The sequence below is a fragment of the Tamandua tetradactyla genome, chromosome 1 (genome assembly GCF_023851605.1).
Source record: "Tamandua tetradactyla isolate mTamTet1 chromosome 1, mTamTet1.pri, whole genome shotgun sequence".
NCBI lineage: Eukaryota > Metazoa > Chordata > Mammalia > Pilosa > Myrmecophagidae > Tamandua > Tamandua tetradactyla.
In genome coordinates this window covers 216,213,524-216,233,710 of record NC_135327.1, presented here as the reverse complement: position 1 = coordinate 216,233,710, position 20,187 = coordinate 216,213,524, and the positions used below count along the sequence as shown (strand labels likewise).

The window sequence follows — 20,187 nt, the reverse complement described above, 5'->3', positions numbered from 1 at the left end:
TATACTCAAACTGTTACCAGTAGTTACCTATGGGAGAGGAAAGAAGTTTAGGGGAAAAGGAGAAAATAGGTATTTCTGCAATTTATACTATGTTTAAACATTAAAAACTTAATTTTGAAATAATTATAGATTCACAGGAAGCTACAAAAATAATAGAGAGGTCCTATGTACCTTCACCCAACTTTCTCCCACGGTAACATCTTACATAAGTGGCGTACAATATTGAAAACAAGAAATTGACATCAGTACAATCTCAAGCCTTTACTCAGATTTCACCAGGTTTTTACATGCAATCATGTATATGTGTTTTTGTATATATGATTCAATGTAACTTGACTGCATGTCATGTCAAAATATAGTATTGTTCTATAACTATAAAGGAACTTCCTTATACTATCCCCTTATAGTCTCATATGAACCACTAGTCTGTTCTGTTTAAACTTTTAAGAAGAATATATTGACTTACCACTTGCGTATAAAGGAATCCAAAGGAAAAAAGAAATCACTCCAATAAAAGCTTTACAGAATAAGTGGACGGAAAATTATTTAATGTGGAGCAGTATTTCAGAAACGCTGGTCTGGCTAGATGCGTAACTATCACCCAATGAGCTTCAGAAAAGCAGATCCTACTCTCCCTAGGGTATGAGTCAGTGGATATAGATGAAGACCCAGTAATTAAGCTTTCGAAAAGTTCCCCAAATGTATGCACATATGTACGTGTGTATTATATACATGTATGCTTGGATGTAGATATATACACATGAACTTCTATATAAATTTGTAATATATGTGTGCATAAATACATACATATATATATATATATATATATATATATATATATATATATATATATACACACACCCTCAAATGCATATAGAATTTCTAGTAGAAAATACTTTAAATTCTTGATAGCTGTTTCCTCTAAGGAACAAAACTGAAGACACTGGGAGGAAAAGAGATGGTCTTTCACTTTCCTCTCTAACTCCCTGAACATTTTAAAATTTTACAATCAGTATATATTACTTATATAATTTTTTAGTAGAAAGTTAGCTCTTTCAATAGTTTACTATATAATCCTGATTTCCAGTGGAAAGCAGTAGTACAAAGCAATATTCTTTAGAGACTTGTAGGGGACATATATGAACCAAATGATGAATGTGGGAAAAGAAAGTTGGTAGGAAAGAAAAGCAACTTAATGGGAAATCAAATTAGTAATAGTTTCTGCTAGATCTGATTTTACCCTGTAATTCTGGTCTAGCTCTTTTCACAGTTGTAGGTACACAGATTTAAGTTATTTCTCTTAAAGCAGAAATAGCAATGAAGTGCAACTTGAGCAACCTATTTCTAAGAACATATAATACATGGGTAAGACTACAGACTTTGGACCATAATGACCTAAGCGCCAATTCTAATTCTGCCACTCACTAGTTCTTTGACATTGGTGTACACTTACCCTCTCAAGTCTCATTTTCCTCATTGGTAAAATGAGCCTATGATAATATTCACCAGCATTTCCTGTTGTAAGGATGAGATGAGATTACAAAGGGAGAGTACCTACATAATTACTCATCCATCTAATGCTAGTTATGATATATGGCCAGATTAGCTCAAATGACAATGGTAAATATATATAAAAGCAAAACAACTTCTTTTTCAATTGGAAAGACACAATTGGAAGTCAAAGACATGATTCTATTTCCTTAGCTATATCAAGTTCAGTAAGTCATATTTTCTTGTTGAAATTCTACTTAGCTATTTATGAATAAAATTAATTCTGTCTCCTTAAGATTAAAGAAAGAAATATTTGAAAACATCAAAATATTCAAATCAAACTATAATGTATTCATCACTAAATTGAAGTTATTGGAGCTAGGAATGGAAGAAATATACTGTAGATTAAAAAGAGAGGCAAAATGCATGTAGTTAGACAAACCCAGATTTGAATCCTTAGAATTGAGAAGATGGAGCTAGAGTCAAACTACACTATTTAGAGCTCCACCATTTACTTTTTCTTTCATAAAATGGTGATAATAGCAGTACCTTTCTTCTAGAGTTGTAAGGATGGGTAATGCATTTAGCATAGGACTTGGCATATGGTTATCATATGTTCATTCTTATTATTACTATTAAGCCTTAGTTCCCACAGCTATAAAATGTGGGATATTACTTAACAGAATTGATTCAAAGAATAAAGGCACCATTAGTAAAACCTGTTAAACAATACTTTAACAGAACTGATTATGACAACAAAAATAAGACAAGTTGGTCTAATATCTGACCAGATAAACGGCTCTTTTCTAGAATTAATATCCTATAGTTGTTCCATTTTTCTTACAGTTACATTTTCTTTAAATTTTCATCAAATTCATTTTTAACAAGCTATCATATTATAAAAATGTAACGGGGGCAGAGCTATATTAAGAAACATTTCATAAAAGTACATTTAGAAAATTATAACCTTATTATCAGCATGCTTTGACTATAAAATAGCTGAATTACAAGTCAAGAAAAAGTTAATTTTTAGCAAAAGAAATTATATTAGGAACAACATATATTTTGTGGTGTTTTTTTACTTAATCATAGTTTAGCACAAAAAAGAGGAAAGAAAAAAACTGATTTTACTATATTACATCATTCTTGCCTTTCTCCCCATCTCACTATCTTTGGAAATAATGGAATCATTAAAAGGATGAGTGGCAGTTTTTTTAGAACCATGTTACTAATTGCTACCATCTACTCTCTATTTGATATAAATGTTAAATTAAAAAAGATATCCTCTTATCTTTTTACCCTCTTTTGTGGCTTGACTATTATTTTAACTCCCTTACTTTCCATTGAGAGCCCTATAATAAGAGCAATGCTTTGACAACATTTTCCTTGCATTAAAAACTCTGCATTTGGATGTTCTTAAAGAAAGCAGATCCAGAATGGAGAGGCCATTATCACAGGCAACTCACCTATTTAGATAATTTCTCTAATATTGGTTCTAGTAACCTGCAATTTATCAAAAATACTTTCGTTGCCTGACTTAGTGTTTTTGGTTCTCTAGAGGTAAAGACTAGTAAGAAATGACCAAGGATATTCTAATCTGGACTCCATAGGAAAACTTCCTTTTTCCCAAACTGTAGCCATACAGAAAATAGGTAAAGAGTGTGACACCCTCTGAGCCATCATGGGTGGTGGGGAAAGATATTTTCCCATAAAATTTCCTCACAACAACTGGTAATTCATTGGTTATAACACTAGAACTAAGAAGTAACTAACTAACTAGAGGAATCTGTTAGCTTGCCTAGTAATCTTCACCAGGATATAAATTGAGAGAAAGTATACCATCAACTAAATGCACTGACTGTAAAGTCCAAGAGGTTTCAGGACTGAACAACAAAATTGACTCAGGAGAATAAATAAAAGTACTCACTTTTTGATTTCACGGAGCAACATTCGAATAAGGATGGTCTGAAGTGGTTCAACCATCAATTTCCTCCACATATCCAATGCTAGCTGCCAGGAAAAATAAAAATCAAGGCTGAATGACTTAGTATTTGTTTTTGACTTTCATCTCAGACTTTTTTAAAAATAAAAATATCTACCAAAAGCAAGTACTTCTAATTAATATCTCAAAATTCAAATGAAAACTGGATATAAACAAGGAAATAAATTTCTAATTTAAAATAACAATGACCATTTTATCAGACTTGTACAAAGAGGAGATTTAAAGTTTTATCATTAATTGAAACTCTCAGACAAAAAGTCGATTGTGATAATAACTAAAACTCTTAGAGAAATCACTGATTTCTATAAAACTTTAATTTACTCTTAAATGTTTGGAGGGACTACAGATACAGAAGAAGGTGCTCCTCACCAAGGCCATAAGAGAAACAGAGGAGTTATGTTAAATAAAATTATGTGATTATGTGATTTGCTATTAGTGATTTTTAAAATTATGAAATACCTCAAACATTAAAAAGGTAAATCAGTTGAAAAAAAAAAGTAGAATGCCTATGTATTTGCCACCTAGATTAAGAAGTACAATTTCACCATTAACTTTGCCTCAAGTGTCCCCTTTTGTACCCCTAGAAGCTATCCAGAATTTTGTATTACATCATTCTCTTGCTTATAGCTTTATCAAATGTGTATGCATCACCACATAATATGTTTGAAATTAACTCCTTCTAATCTTGGTAATAAGATCATACTGTATATATTTTTCTATGTATGGTTTTTTAATTTAACTTTGTTACTGAATACATCCAAATTGGGACATATAACTAAAGTTCAGTATCTACCATTCCTATATAGTATTCTATTATATAAATACACCACAATTCATTTTTCTTGTTATTGTTGGTAGATATGTTTGCGATTCCATTGTTTTGCTCTAAAAACAATGCTGCTATTCTTGTATACATCTGATGGTGCACATAAGAAGCAAGAGATTCCCTGATATATACTTAGGCATGAAGATGCCGGGCTAGAGGGTCAGGCACACAGGCAGTTTTACCAAGTAAAGCAAAAAAGTAAAGTAATGCACGGTTTTCCAAGGTGATCTCTCCAATTCACACTCCCACAAACAGTGGATGAAAGCACCAATAATCCACATCCTTGACAATATACCTGGTGGATGTAAAATGGTTTCTCGTTGTAGTGGTAAATGGCCTTTCCTCGAGTGAGGCTGAGCACATTTTCATATGTTTATTAATCATCTAGGTTTTTTCTGTAGAGTGTCTGTCCATTAATCTCTTCTGATCATTATTCCATTAATGTTCGTCTTCCTCTTAACAAAACCTAGGAGGTTTTTCATGTATTGTGGAAATTTAGTATCTTGTCAGTTTTACGTATTGCAGTTTGCCTTAGTTTGTGACTTGACTTTTACCCTTCTTTATGGTATTTTTTAGTAAAAGTATTTATTTTAAAGTACCTGAATTTATCAGTCTTTCTCCTTATCATTTGTAGATTTTATGTATTTTAAGACAACCTTCCCTACCCTAAAGGCACAGGGATGTATGCACTCCTACATTACCTTCTAAAAGTTTTCAAGTTTTCCCTTTCACATTGAAATTTTAAATTCCAATACTTTCCCCACACATATTACAAATTATTCCAGTGCCAAAGGTTCATTACCTTTCTGTTTCCAACTTAAACTGCATTCATATAGGCATAGGTCTGTTTCTGGCCTCTCTATTCTGTTTCCCTGGGGTAATTAACTTTATTCTGACCCACTGGTAATTCTATTTCAAATAATTAAACATATGTGTCATTCCACAAGGAACATCCTTCAAGTTTTGCTTTTTTTTTTTTTTAAACAATATGACTAGGGGGCCGGAAGATGAAAGTAATACATAGGAAAATGGGATCCTATCTCTGTGGTGGGAGGGCAACTTGGCAAAGCCTTTCTGAAAGGCAAGTTGGTGAGGGCTTATCACAACTTACAGTGTACTACCTATGATCCAGAAACTCCACTTCCAAATTATCCATTTAATGAAAATTTCTGCTCATGTACAAGGAGATATACATATAACTGCATGAGTATAAGACTTTTGTCTACTTTGGTCACTACTGAATTCCCAGCATATAGAACAGTACTGGGTACATCCAGGGGCTCAGTAAATAATGTATGAACAATAATGTTCACCGTAGTGCTGAAAGAAAAAAATCTGGAAACCAAGGGAAATGATTTAATAGACTATGTTAAATCCCTACTTTTGTGAGAGAACATTAAACTCTCACAAAAACAAACTTACATGAAAAGAATCCCTAGACTTAATTTTTTTTAAAGGCAAAACCAAAGTTGCAGGATTGTATGCATTATATGATACCATTAATATTTAAAAATTAAAGTCAAGACCATTACATGTGTTTGCATAAATATTTGTATACAGATGTGCAGACAAAGTTCAGGAAAGATTTTTTAAAAACTGTTAATAATGACTTCCTCTGGGAAGAGGAGTGGACTGAGAATATAGATGAAAAGAGAAGATTTTAAATAAAACATCCTACCAACTAAAAGCAACTACTGTTAAGATCTTTGTATTCCTCTGACCTTTGTCTTTACATCCTTTTCCCCTAACAGTTTTATTTCTACTAAATATGTAATACTGGGTCCAAATTATCTCATAAATCACTTTCCCTTTGTTAAAGTTTCTCATGAACTATTTTCCATTCTTAATTTAACCATTTTCCTACTGTTGGAAATTTATAGATTCTTCACCCATTTATCACCCTTGTTAACAGTGATAGCAAGGAATACTTTTAATATTAAAATTTTTTTCCATATTAATTATTTTCCAATTATAGATCACTAGACAGACATGGGATTGCTTTGTCAACAGGGACTGAACATGTGAAAGTCTCTTAAAAGACAATAACAAACCTCTTTCTGAAAAGGTTATACTATTTATTTCCTTTGTTAATTCTCATCACAATTTAAAATTAATGTCTTTACTTCTTTGGCATTTGCTTCTCTTACCTGAACATAAAAGCTTCATAAGGGCAAGGACTGTTTACCTCTGTACCTCCCAATGCCTGACTGCTCAATAAATATGTATCATATGAATAAACAAACTTGTACAAGAATATTTCTTTCATAATCAGCATATGCATTATATAATTTTTCCACATTTAAGTTAAAGCTGTACCTCAAAAACCTGAATGAATTATATGAGCTGCATACTTCTTTCTACTCTGAATTTCTTTAATTACTGCTTAAGTAAAGTTATAGATTTGTAATATCCATAAGTATGTGTTCCCTCTCTTTCTAAACTCTCTTTTAAGTCCATGAATGGATTTAATTCTACTTGTTATCTACAGGAGTCTCAATGTTTCCTGAATAAACTGTATAAGCTTTTTTACACAGCAGAACTACCACGCTGTGTTATTTATTCATTTATCAAAACTTCAATTATTAAAATAATAATCATCGTTTCTGTACCTCTGGAATTTCTTAGAAGATAAATTATAGCATTTGACTTATCACTTAGAATGTTTCAAATTTTAACACAATCAACCTAATGTCCTTAATGAAAGGACAGTCAATAAAACTGCCTCAACATATAAAAAAATACTTTTGTTTGCCAGTCATTTAAAGAACTTCTTACCTCTCCTATTTCCATAAGTGGTTCATTCATATCTACACCACCATAGCCATACTGAAGGTCAGCTTCTGTCAATTTATTCTTTTTAATAAACTGTGTGTTGAGATACCTGAAAAAACAAATGTAATATAATTGGATATTAAGTCAAAATCAGGATGAAAGCAGATTTCTTATAACTTTAGACAATAATTTTAGGGTTATAAATCAAGTACCAAAAATAGTTTAGTAATAAGCTCAAAAATTAGAAATACGGTAAGACAAAAATTTCCAACTCTCTTTGTAAGGTACTAAGTGACAAAGAATAACAAACACCTCTGAGTAGCAACAAAACGATTACCCTAGTTCTACTTAAAGGTTTTTGCTTTAAAATTTCCAATGTTTATATCTCAGTATCTTTTATCCAAGGGTCAGCTCTTCTATAATCTAATTTGTTAATTCCCAAACTCTTCATAAATTATGATAAAGTCCACTTTACAAAGAACAGAAAATGGGTAAAAGTCAAGTCAGTCAGAGTTAAGAGTGTTTTCTAATTCATATTTTATCATCAGGAAAAAGACTCTTCGATTTTAAACAAAAAATTATTGCAATAAGTATGCAAGAAAATGGAATAGATTGTTACAGACTACAAGACTTCTTGACTGCAAGGACAAAATTGACAGATTTAAGATCATTTTGTTTACCAGAGAAAACAGCTTATAAAGAAAATGTTTTAACATATTCTAAGACTAATAACTATGATGAACTCAGTATAACTGAGATGAACATAGGAGTATAACTGAGATGAACATAGGTTCTAAAATGTTTTTTTAAAAATATTTCAAATGGATAGTAGGGCAAAAATGTGTAGAAAGGGCCAGTACAGTTCAAACACTGTTCACCACCTCAGATTTCACTATAACCCCTTCAATATCTATCACTTAAAACTTCATTTGAAAGGTTCTGCCAAGGTGCAGTTATTGGCAACAATATAGGTATTTAGGCAAAAACGATGATATCTGCATTATATTAACACACACCTTCCAATACATTTTCAACTGCATAACTACTTTGACACTAATGGGAATTAACTCAAAAGTGGTATATTCACAACAAATCTCACAAGTCACTCTTCTACCTTCACTGACTTAAAATCTCTAAACTCTAAGGCTTACTTATAACCTTGATATAAGGTCTCCTCTCCTCATATGGTACAAAATCATATTATTCTTCCCTTCAGTCTCAGATCAAACACATCTCTTTCAGACCTTCTGTGACCCCAATCTAAATTAATCTCAACTTCCCATCCCCATTGAGACAATTATCTAACACACTATTTTCTTCACAGTATGTGTTACCATAGCAATAATCCTATTCATTTATCTTTCTATATTTTGTTTTATACATCTCCACTCTAGAATATAAAGTTCACAAGGCAAGGCCCTTATCCTATAAACAGCATATGACAAATATTAAGTCCTCAGAAAATATGTGTCTGATGAATTACTGAATAAATAAATGGATAGCATTCTAGACAGGACAGAGAGCAAAAGCTAAAAATAGTTAAACATAAACTTGGAAAAGGAGCCTGGAGCCAGATGATCAACAGCACGTTGCCAAGAAAGAAAAGTAATCACTAACATTTATGGAGTTCACAGCCTAAGCATTTTATCTAGTTTAATACTATGAGGTAGATATATGTAGTGCTATTATTATCTTCATTTTACACATAAGAAAACTGCAGCTTGGAGAGATTAAGTAACTTGCCAAAGCTCAATCTGCTAGTCAGCAGCAGAGCTAGCAAAGAAACGCAGGAGTTCCTCCACTCTCATTCAACAAGTATTTACTGAATGTGGACTATATGCCAAAAAGATGGCAAAAAAATGTGATTTCTGCCTATGCAGCGCTTATCACACCTGACAGAACATAAAAACACAAGTGTAAAATTTCAACAATGACACATATTCCTCAGTAGAGGAAACATAATCTTTCTCATATATATGTGTCTTTCTAAATATACATCCCTGGCATCAAATCAGTTTCTTATTTGTCAGTGGTTCCATGGCCATCCCAGTAACCTTACCTGTAACATTAGAATTATTTATCTTTATATTTTACCTCCTGTAATCAACTGGTCTTTGTGTCCTAAACTAATATATCCTCCCACAAGACCTTCTGCTTGGATCATATGAAACACTCTCCTGTTTGGTCTCTATTTCTAGTTTCAGGCATCTCCAATTCATCCAAAAATTCTACTCTCAGGATGCCACTTCCCTATTCAGAATTGTACAGCAGCTCCCTGATTCCTACATAGGAAATATAAACTTCTTAGCATACTGGTTTGTTACCTCTTAAGGATCTGCTAAGTGATACGTAAAGCAGGTCTGAATTCACTAATATATTGCAAAGATCTTTGAGTACATTCTTAAGCCAGTACTATTTTAGTTTCACATTATGTTATAACATCTGATAAAGCAAGTCACCTACTATTCCCAATTAAAATTTAAACTAACTTACATGAACTATTTGGCATCTTTCTCATTCCAGATTTCTACTCTTGTTAGTTTATGCTTGATAGGCAAGCTTCAAAATAATTAAAGACATAATTTAAAATGTAAACAGTACAATTTTTATTTAAATATAAAAGCGCAATTTTTATTTTAATATGAACACCAGTTTCTTATATGTCTCTGTAGTATTTACAATCAAATTTATTAACTACACATGTGTTTTTTAAGTAAAGAAATATGTCCTAGGAAATTATAAGTCAAAACAGCTTCCAGTGATTTCTTAGAGCAAATTATACTGTACCACAAAGGCAGTGCATATTCTTGTAATTTATTCATTCAATTAAACATTTAATAAGCATCCCCTAAAATTCTCGATTGTATTAATTATAGTATTTGACAAGAACAAATCACCTAAGGTAATCCTGGAGCCTCAAAAAAATCAGACATTTTAGTCTATGTTATAAAATTCCACTATAAGAGTTGTTTTCATGCTAATACCTACTGAATTGCAACCAGCTGTTTGTTTTCCAGCAAATATCTAAAGTACTTCACTTCATGGGTGTCAGCAGGGTCTAAAAAGATGTATAAAGCTACAGGGAAACATGGAACACGAGGGTCATTATTTTTCTTTAAATCAGAATTCCTAAATCACCAATGCTAATGAATTTCCCTCTTATAAATCACTCAGGGTAAAAAGGAGACTCGATATTATTTTGTAAAAATATTGAGAAATACTTTTGAAACAAAAACTAATTTTTATCTCTTTACATTTTCTTATGCAGATTTTCTCATTAAGCTATGTCTAGAAACAAAGGATAGCCTGGATAACCTGATTATCCAGCAAGTAAAATTTCTATCGACTATTTAGCAGTTTTCATCTGATTGCCATTAAGCATATTCTCTATGAAAAGGATTTCACCATCCAGTCTACTAATATAATTAAGTCAGTAATGATCAGCCACATGATACTAATACCACACAAACCAAACACACACTGAATCTCACAGGCCATCAATTCTATGCGTTTGCTATAGACTGTGGAAAGTTATTAAATGATTTCAGACAATGATCAAATTTGCTCTTCAGAAAAGACAACATAAGAAGTTTACTGAATAACATGAGTTAGAAAATATACAAAAGCGGGGAGATCAATTACAGGACTTTCAATCATTCATCAAGTGAGAAATGATGAAAGGCTTAAATTATAAGTGCAGTGAAAAAAAAATTTCATATTTGGAAATATGACCAAAAAGTGCTCAAGTAGAGAAGATAACTCTAAGTTAAGGATAACCGAGATTTCTGGCTTACGTGTCTGAGTATTTAGAACTATCATTAACTAAAATTGGAAATACCAAGGCCAAGTGTGTATATAAAAGATAAGCTCAATTTTGAACATCAACAGTAGTACAACGTACCCACAGGACATCAAGGAGATAAAGGTAGCTACCTAAAAATAGTCCTCAATCTTGACTGCCTGGGACAAACATGCATTTTGAAGGTAATCAATATATAGGTTGTAACCAAACCAGGAGTAACTGAGACCACTCTAAAAAAGAATATGTAGTGGAAAAAAAGAGACAAGAATAGAATCTATTCAAGTAACTAAAAAGAGTTAGCTGGAATGAAAATAAGGTAGAAAAAAACAGTTAAATAGATAGGCTTTGAAATGAGACAGATCTGGTTCAAATTCACCCTTTCTGATTTTCTATCTGAGTGACTCTGAGCAAAGTGGTTTAGCCCTACTTTCTTCATCTGTAAAAATGGAGACATCAACTACCTCATACAGTTAATACATTATATACACATATATGTGTACATGCAATGTTTAACAAAAGCTCATTAATAAATATTGATTTTGGCACAGAGAAAGGCAGGAGAACCAAGAGAATTGTGCACTACAAAACAAAGAAGGAAAAAGCAACTTGAATCTTCATTGAATTGTCTCAGCTAAAAATGGATTCCACGGCATGGCACACAGTCTAAAAACTCTAGCCATCTACATACCTGAAGATCCACTCATCTCAGCAATGGGTAATGCCATGTACACACACACTGGTATCCTTGAAATTTTCCTAACACTCCCTGACAAGTTAGCCAGGAAATTCTTAAAGTTGTACTTACAACTATCTGACCTTGGTAGATGAAGGTAAAAAAATCAAATGTCAGGATGTTTTATATATGGCAAACTCTGTTTTATAAAAGCCAAAATCATAGTAAACCTTGTACATGTCAGCAATTGGTTTCTAGTTTTATTATTTGCACTTCTAAGAAATGGAAACAACCGGGCTACCGTTTCCAACACCAACACCTTAGAGTGAGTAAGCTTCAGTTCTGTTATAAAACAAACAAACAAACAAAAAACCACAAGAAAGATGAAAAAGCCTCCAGGTCCAAAGAAGGACAAACATGCCAAGAGAAGTGAGCCCCGGTCACAATGTGGTAATTCTGCAATGATTGTAACTATGGATAATGCTTAGAGACCCAGTTCAATTCCTGAGCTTCTCCCATGAGAAACTGAAGCAAGGGCTCATCTGTAGTCCAAGCCACAGTGCAGAGGCCAAGATTCTCAAGTGAGTCCATCACAAGCCACAATCTTCTCAAGAGAAAACACTCTAAGACCAAGGGTGAAAGGCCCAGGTGCTTAACACCATTACTCCCTATTGACCTGCTATACTTCAAGAAAAAGGTCTCTAAGTTAATGCTTAATGGGTACAGAGTTTCTGTTTGGGATGATGGAAGTATTTTGTTAATGGATGGTGGTAATGGTAGCACAACACTGTGAATATAATCAACACCACTGAATTATAATACTTAGAAACCGTCAAAATGGAAAATGCTATGTTGTAGTTATGTTACCACAATAAAACTCTTTAAAAACAAAAAACAAAACTACTAAGTTGCACTTTGGGGTACTATTAAATAAGTAGCTATAGTTATTGAAAATGCTACTAAAATACTTCTCTTTTCCAACTAGAAACAGAACAAAACAAAACATAAATAGGTCTATGTTTTACATGTCAAGGTATTTATTTCCATTGATCCATATGAATGGGTCAGAGAGAACCTAAACATGCTGGTAAACATGGAATGCCATGGAAACAAGTCAACAGAAATGGCAGTTACAGCAAAAAGATCTAGCTAGGCACAGTGGAAAAAGGATATTCATAAGGGAACAACAACAAAAAATGCATCAGAATTAGTCATTCAGAGAAAGGAAGAAAAGCAACCCAGACTCTAGAGAGAACAGCATGAGGAAAAGCAGGAGGATCTGAGACCACGGGGCATCACAAAATTGTTATTAACTCAAAATGGCTAAGGAGAATCAGTAAGTCTCATGAACTTCCCCAAAGTTCATGAGACTACTGACCATGAAAAACTACTGACCAACAGTATTTCCAGGAAACATCAAATAGTGAATCCTAGAGTCAATTAAGAGCATATTTGAGGAGACATGGGCTTAGAATTACCCATTAAGCCTCAACCAACCTAAAGTTTTACTGTGGATGTCTTAAGATATAACTTGTGCTTAGTCCCACTATGAAGAAATAGAGCCATGCAATCAAATACAGTTTTACTTTTCACATAAGTACTTTACTTTCACATACAGATGAGCCCTTGCTTCACATAATGACTTCCCACATGTTACCTGGCTCCCAAATACTCAGCTGACGCAGACTATAGATGTTTCCCTGCAGCAGAAAAAAATCCTGGTGGAAGGGAATACTTCAGTTCTGCATATTTCAATGTATAATAGGTAATTCAAACATATTATTCCTTCAATTATTGACTGCAGATACACTGTTCAGATTTTCAAGAGTTTAAAAATATACTTACCTATATAAGCAGTCCATATAGTCTGCACCTTTGCTATATTCTTCCCAATATCTATGATACATAACAAGTACTTGTTCTTCAGCTTCCAGAACTCTCTATAAAAGAGGAAAATTATTTTTACTTGGAGAACATCAATTATTTTCATTTGTAAACTATGAAATTTATCAAAAACTAATATTCTAACATGGATGAACCTTGAAGACATCATGCTGAGCGCAATAAGCCAGACATAAAAGAACAATATTATATGATCTCACTGATTTGAAACAATTAGAATAAGCAAACTCACAGAGTTAGAATCTAGAACACAGGCTACCAAAGGATGAGGCAGGAATAGGGAATGGAGAATTAAGACTTAAAATGTACAGGGTTCCTATTTGGAATGATGGAAATGTTTGGGCAATGAACGGTGGTGACGGTAGCACAACGCTGTTGTTAACAGCAGTAAAATATATATCTGAATGTAATAAGAGAGAAAATGTTAGACTGTGTATATACAATAAAACACAATTTTTTAAATCCATGGAACTACAATAAGTAAAGAGTGAACCCTAAGTTGAACTATGGCCTTTAACTAATAATACAATTATAAAAACATGCTATCATCAATTGTTAACAAATGTTTTACATCAATACAAAGTATTGGTTATGGGGTGGTATATAGGAATTCTGTATTTTATGCATAATTATTCTGTAAACTCACAATTTCTCTAATAAAGAAAAAATATATATTATTGTTCTAAAAAACTGATGTAAGTTAAATATTATAAATTACATTAACTAATTATATTCTAATTTAACTGCAGTATTAATAATGAAACTGGAAAAAAACGTCTTAGAAATGAAAGCAAGGTATCCCTAGCAGAGTGAACTGTTCACTCTCTGAGGTAAAAAGACAAAATGTAATAGCTTGATACGGTCTTTTGGCTAGATTATATTAAAATCAGTTTCAAATAGAACATAATTCTAGTGCCTTGTACCTATGTTTCTTCAAATCCATTATTCCTGATCAGCCTGCTAGTTATATCACTACCTCAAGCAATAGAATTCAATTTTGTGAATAAGATTATTTATGAAAACTGACACCTTTTCCATACTTTCCAAAATAAATCTTATATTTACTACAACCCTATTATTTTTAGAAAAATAAAAATCAAACTGAAATTTGAGGTCTATTTTTCAAGAATTTTTTTTTTAAATAAATCATGTCTAACAATAAAAATACACTGGATTGGTAATCAGGATCAGGTTCTTCTGTCCCAGTTCTTTCTTGAACTGTCCATACGATTTTAAGCACATCATGACCTCAATTTTTATCAAGTTAATTTTCCAATGAAATTCTATGCTTTTGAGCTTGGAATTTTAACAATTAAGACTCAGAAAGTTAGAATTAACCTACAAATAGCACTTTTTTTTTGTCTATCAAATTCGTAAATGTATTAATAATAGCAATCATTAATAATATATACTGCTGCTGGCTGGATACAACATACATCCAGAGAACAATCTGCCAATTTATGTCAAAAATAATAAAAATGCTATGACCTATGACCAAGCAATTACACATCTAGGGTAATTGAGCTACAAGGATATCTCAGAAGCATTTTGATTATAATAACAATTTATACAAATTGGAATGATCTATATGTCCAACAACACAGAGGTATTTTTAAAAAAAATCATGGTATCTCCATACAATAAAAAACATTCACAATCATTGCCAGGATTACAAAAATCTATTTAATGACAAAGGAAGAGACATACAAGCAAATTAAAAGTGTATAAAATGAACTAATTTTTTAATTAAAAATGGAACTCTATACAAAGCAAAAATATGCAAAAGATATCAAATTACATATATACTCATATATAGTTAAATATATATATACCAAAATGAATGCAAATATATCAAAATATTAGCAGTAGTTAATTCTGGAGGTGGATTATGGGTTATACTTATTTTCTTCTTTTAGTTTATCTGCATGTTCTAAATGATCTGGAGTGACAATGTAATACTTTAGTAATTTCTTCTCACAGGGACTATGTGTCGACTCTGTTGGCTGTGTAACAATCTATACTTTATTATCTATTTTTAAAAGTCAACTTCTTTTTTGTCACAAAATCTTAGCTAACATACAGTGTACAATTATATGAGCATTATAAACTTTCATAAAACTGCTTTACAAATTTTAAAATCACATTTACAATTATACCAATGTTAAATTCTTGGTTTCAATAATTATATCATTGTTATACAAGACATTAACATCAAGAAGCTGGGTGAGGTATTTGAGAACTTTGCACCATAACTTTGCTAAAAGTCTAAAATTACCATAAAGTTTTAAAAATTACACAACTTATGCTAAAATATAAAGTTGCAAAATTTAAAAATACCTTACATAGTTATCAATTATGGTATAACCTAAGCGCAATTGTCCACAATAGCAGAACTTTCTCTCTAAAACTAACTTATCACACATTTTAAGACCAATTTAAGTACTCAACATCAAAATCACTTTCATAAGCTGAAAAATGTTCATACTCAAACACTAGAAGGTTTTTGCCACATACAACAAAAAGTAAGATTTCCTTCCAATGTCTTAAGGAAAATATCACATGATAGATTGTGTTCTACTTATCATAGGTTACCAGTTTAAAAAATACCTACTTCTAGCCATGTACAGGGGTTGGATACTGCTCTGGTTTGCTAGCTGCCGGAATGCAACACACCAGAGACGGAATGGCTTTTAATAAAAGGGGATTTATTTTGTTAGTTCTTCAGAGGAAAGGCAGCTAACTTTCATCTGAGGTTCTTTCTTACATGGGAAGGCTCAGGGTAATCTCTGCCGGCCTTCTCTCCAGGCCCCTGGGTTCCAACAACTTTACCCGGGGTGATTTTTCTCTGTATCTCCAAAGGCCTGGGCTGAGCTGCGAGTGCTGAGATGAGGTATGCCGAGCTGCTTGGGCTGTGCTACATCGCGCTCTCTCATTTAAGCACCAGCCAATTAAGTCAAACGTCATTCATTGCAGGAGGCACACCTCCTAGCCGACTGCAGATGTAATTAGCAACAGATGAGGTTCACATACCATTGGCTCATGTCCGCAGCAACAAAACAAGGTGTCTTCACCTGGCCAAACTGACAACTAAATCTAACTACCACAGACACTTTATGTCACTTTATCCTCATTTTACAGATTGAAGACACAGTCCATAAGGTAGGTTAAGTGAGTCCACAGTCAAATAGCTTATAAAAGGTAAAGTAGGGATGCACAGGTAGTTCCACGGTAGAATTCTTGCTCGCCATGTGGGAGACCAGAGTTAGATTACCGGCCCATGCACCCCACCTGACCACCCCCCCCAAAAAAAAAGTTGTGAACAAAATTCCCTATGATATATATATGTATCATATATCTGCCTCTGTGTTTGTATATGTAAAGATAGAGTAATATATATATGTAGGGAGACACATTAAAAAATAAAAAGGTAAAGTAAACAAACATTCTAGCCAGGCAATAAATTATCTCATACAATTCCTGATGAGACCAGTAGAAATGCTGTCTGAACAGCTAAATACTGCTCCCTTACACATGCTATGCTAACCAAAATAAGTTAATGGGTTACAGAGGAAGTTTCTACCATGCTTTTTTATTTGCCATTCACTTTTTTTTTTGAAGATTTTATTAAGATATGAAGCTAAAAAGATGAAAATAATAAATTAAAGATAGAAATTTACCTTTCCATTTTGTGTAAGAAGCAGCAAACAGTGGTTCATAAAGAGTAATAAAGAAGAGGTGGGAATCAAAAACCAAGAGAAAACTTGGTTTTAACAAACACCATCTGGAGCACATAGGAGCACATTTTAACATTGAACAAACACTGCTGTGCATGAATCCCAGCTCCTTCACTAGTTCTTTGATCTGAATCAAGTAAAATGATTTCCCTTAGAGAACTGAACACTACTTGACTCATAGTAAATATGTAATAAACATCATAAATATATAATTAGGAAAATACTATTTAAGAAACAAAACAATTAACATGAACTTGATACAAATTCAAGAAAACAGTGGGGGAAAATGAACTAGTCAAATAACTATGCAGCTACAAACATATTTCCAACATGTATGTACCATTCCTTACCTTATGTAAATGTCGTACGTGATTTTCCAAAAAAATTTTAGTTTCTGTGTAAAGTCTTTCTCCAAGGGGTTCAGGATAGGCCACACATAAAGCATAAATATCTCTTGTTAAATTGTTAAGGTTTCTACGTTCATTTTCATTCATTCAATTCATCCATAAGATTTAACTCAATTTTGGAATTAAAAATATGAAAAAACACTTTTTTTAACAAAGATAAAAATACTTATGTTTCTTTTTAAAAAGAACACTCTATATACACTATATATAAGATTCACAGTACTCAGGATATTCTATAGCCTACCCAGTGTCCTTCAACATTTACTCCATCAGAGGAACGACAGCATAACAGCGACAGTATTATCAATTAATCAGTTAAGTTTTTGAACAGCAAGTACCTGCTGGGCCCCACCAGTGGTAGATATGCTGCAACAGAACAAGTTCTCAAACAGGAATCAGAGGAAATGACATCGAATTGCAGCTTTATATCTTGACCAAATCTCTTAACCTCTCCAGGTTGCCATTTCCTCATCTATAAGGTAGGTATTAAACCCTTTCCTGATATTTCTTCACAGTTGTGTTAAGACCCAAATAAGCACATATATATTAAAGTGCTTCATAAACAATGAATCACTAGCCAAATATGGAAGACATAGCACACTTGAAGTAATCTGAGACCAGCCTAACTGGAGATGAGGATACAAAGTGAAAACAAGGTTGAACAATTAGTTATATTTAATACAAATAAAGAAAAATTTATGCTTAAAATTAAAAGGAAGGTTCTTCCTCTTCTCTATCTTCAAAACACTTTTATTTATACCATCAAATTTATTTTTATACAAATTTATTTTTTCTAGTTTTACAAAAGTTATTTATAACTTCTGTCATCCACACTGGCTTTCCCCTAGGAGTAATGGTTTGGTATTTGCTAATCCATTGTTTGCACAAATTCACAGACCATAACTACCACAAATAACAAAAATCCAGTGTACTTATATATTATAACTGCTGTAATGAATTAAATGGCTTCCTGTTTAGTCTGAAAGCACTTCACTGTTCTTGCCTCAACATTCAGCTCAATATAAACAATTGAGCTAGGCACTGAGAACAAGTTTTAATCACTTCTTATGAAACCAAAGCTTTTCTAAAAAACATATGCCCACATAAAGAGGGCAGCTATCACTAGAGAGGGCAGCACTAGTTAGGCTCAGCAAATTGCTGTCATACAGAATTGCAGGGTACCAGGTTTCACATTGTCTTGGAAAAATTACAAATCTGGACTTTTATAAAAAATCTCCCAATTCACAAATGTAGGCAATTAATCCAATTAAAAATACTAAGAAAAAATGCTTAACTAAATAAAAGCACTAAGACTCATCCTAGCTCTTGCCTAAACTCTTAATTTTTCTCTATTCCTAATTTTAATATGTTCAATTGCATCAGTTTTCATTCTCTGGAAAAAGTTAAAAAAAAAAAAGACAATAAAGAAACCATGAACAAAAATATTGAAAAGAGCTTCTGGGGCTAGAAATGATATGGACAAAGATCTGTGACTACTACTTAGGTTATGATGATGAATTTCTAACTCAACACAGATCTCAAATTTCTATAATGAGATTAAGAAAGCATTAAACACCCTTGTTCCAAGGTAATATGCGTGGAAACATTAGCCATTCAAGTAGCGTGATGTATACAACCTACTCTCAAATGTTTAGAAAATATACACGCCAACAGAGATGGATGGATAAATAGAATCTGGGAAGAGGATATATTGAAGCTCTTGGTATGGGTTTTGTATTATTTTTGCAACTGTCCATGCAAGTTTGAAATTATTTCAAAATAGAAATTTTTAAAAATTATAAAAAAAAAAGTATTAAACTCCTACTCTTTTGGTTTTAAACAAGACTTCCCTTCACATTAAGGATAAAACCCAAAGCCCTACACAAAAACCGGAGGAACCATATGACCAGACCTCTGGATCTATTTTGACTTCATTTCTTACCACCTCCCTCATTCACTGCACCAGCCATACAGGCTTCCTTGCTGTTCCTCAAACCTGCCAAGCATATTTCCATCTCTTGGTCTTTGAACTTGCTGCTTTCTCTGCCTAAAAAACTTTCCCCCCAGATAAAACACATTCAAGCATTTTCCAAGCCTCCTCCATTTTTCTCCAGTTATCAATACCTGCTAGTAGAAGTACTGGCATTAGATCATACATGTTCTTATCTGTTTACCTGTTTTTAATCCCTTATTAGAATAAAGGGAAAGGAATAAGTTTTGTTCACAATTGAGATCCCAGAACCTAAAGTAGTCTCTGACATATACTAAGTGCTCAATAAATATTTGCTGAATGAAAGATTATCAAAGCCTGTTGATTCCTAAAGTGTGGGAGAAAGATCAAAGGAGATGGTGGAGTTAGAGTATGACTGCTGAATCATTATATTAATATTTCTTTGTCTCCAGTGTTTTAGTGCAGCTAGTAGTAAAAACCTAAAATTGTGGAATTGTAATCCATACCAAACTCTGAAATCTGTTCTACAACTAATTGTTGTAGTGTGCTTTGAAATTTATTGCTTTTTTCGTATGTATGTTATTTTTCAAAAAAAGAAAAAAAGTCAAATGGAATAACGAATGCACA

At 32.7% G+C, this 20,187-nt stretch overlaps 1 protein-coding gene across 11 annotated transcripts in view; it reads right to left on the bottom strand.

The window, feature by feature from the left end:
* The window catches only part of CUL2 (cullin 2), a 167,674-nt gene that overhangs the window by 43,093 nt on the left and 104,394 nt on the right, over positions 1-20,187 (bottom strand). For all 11 annotated transcript variants that reach the window (XR_013171992.1, XM_077151922.1, XM_077151926.1 and 8 more), the window contains 4 exons: positions 17,553-17,655; positions 13,412-13,506; positions 7,095-7,200; positions 3,419-3,501 (listed from right to left, as the gene is read on the bottom strand). Coding sequence is in view for 10 of the 11 variants with exons in the window: in XM_077151922.1 (XP_077008037.1) it covers positions 3,419-3,501; positions 7,095-7,200; positions 13,412-13,506; positions 17,553-17,655 (387 nt within the window). In the remaining variant the exon portion in view is untranslated. The remainder of the gene's footprint in view (positions 1-3,418; positions 3,502-7,094; positions 7,201-13,411; positions 13,507-17,552; positions 17,656-20,187) is intronic.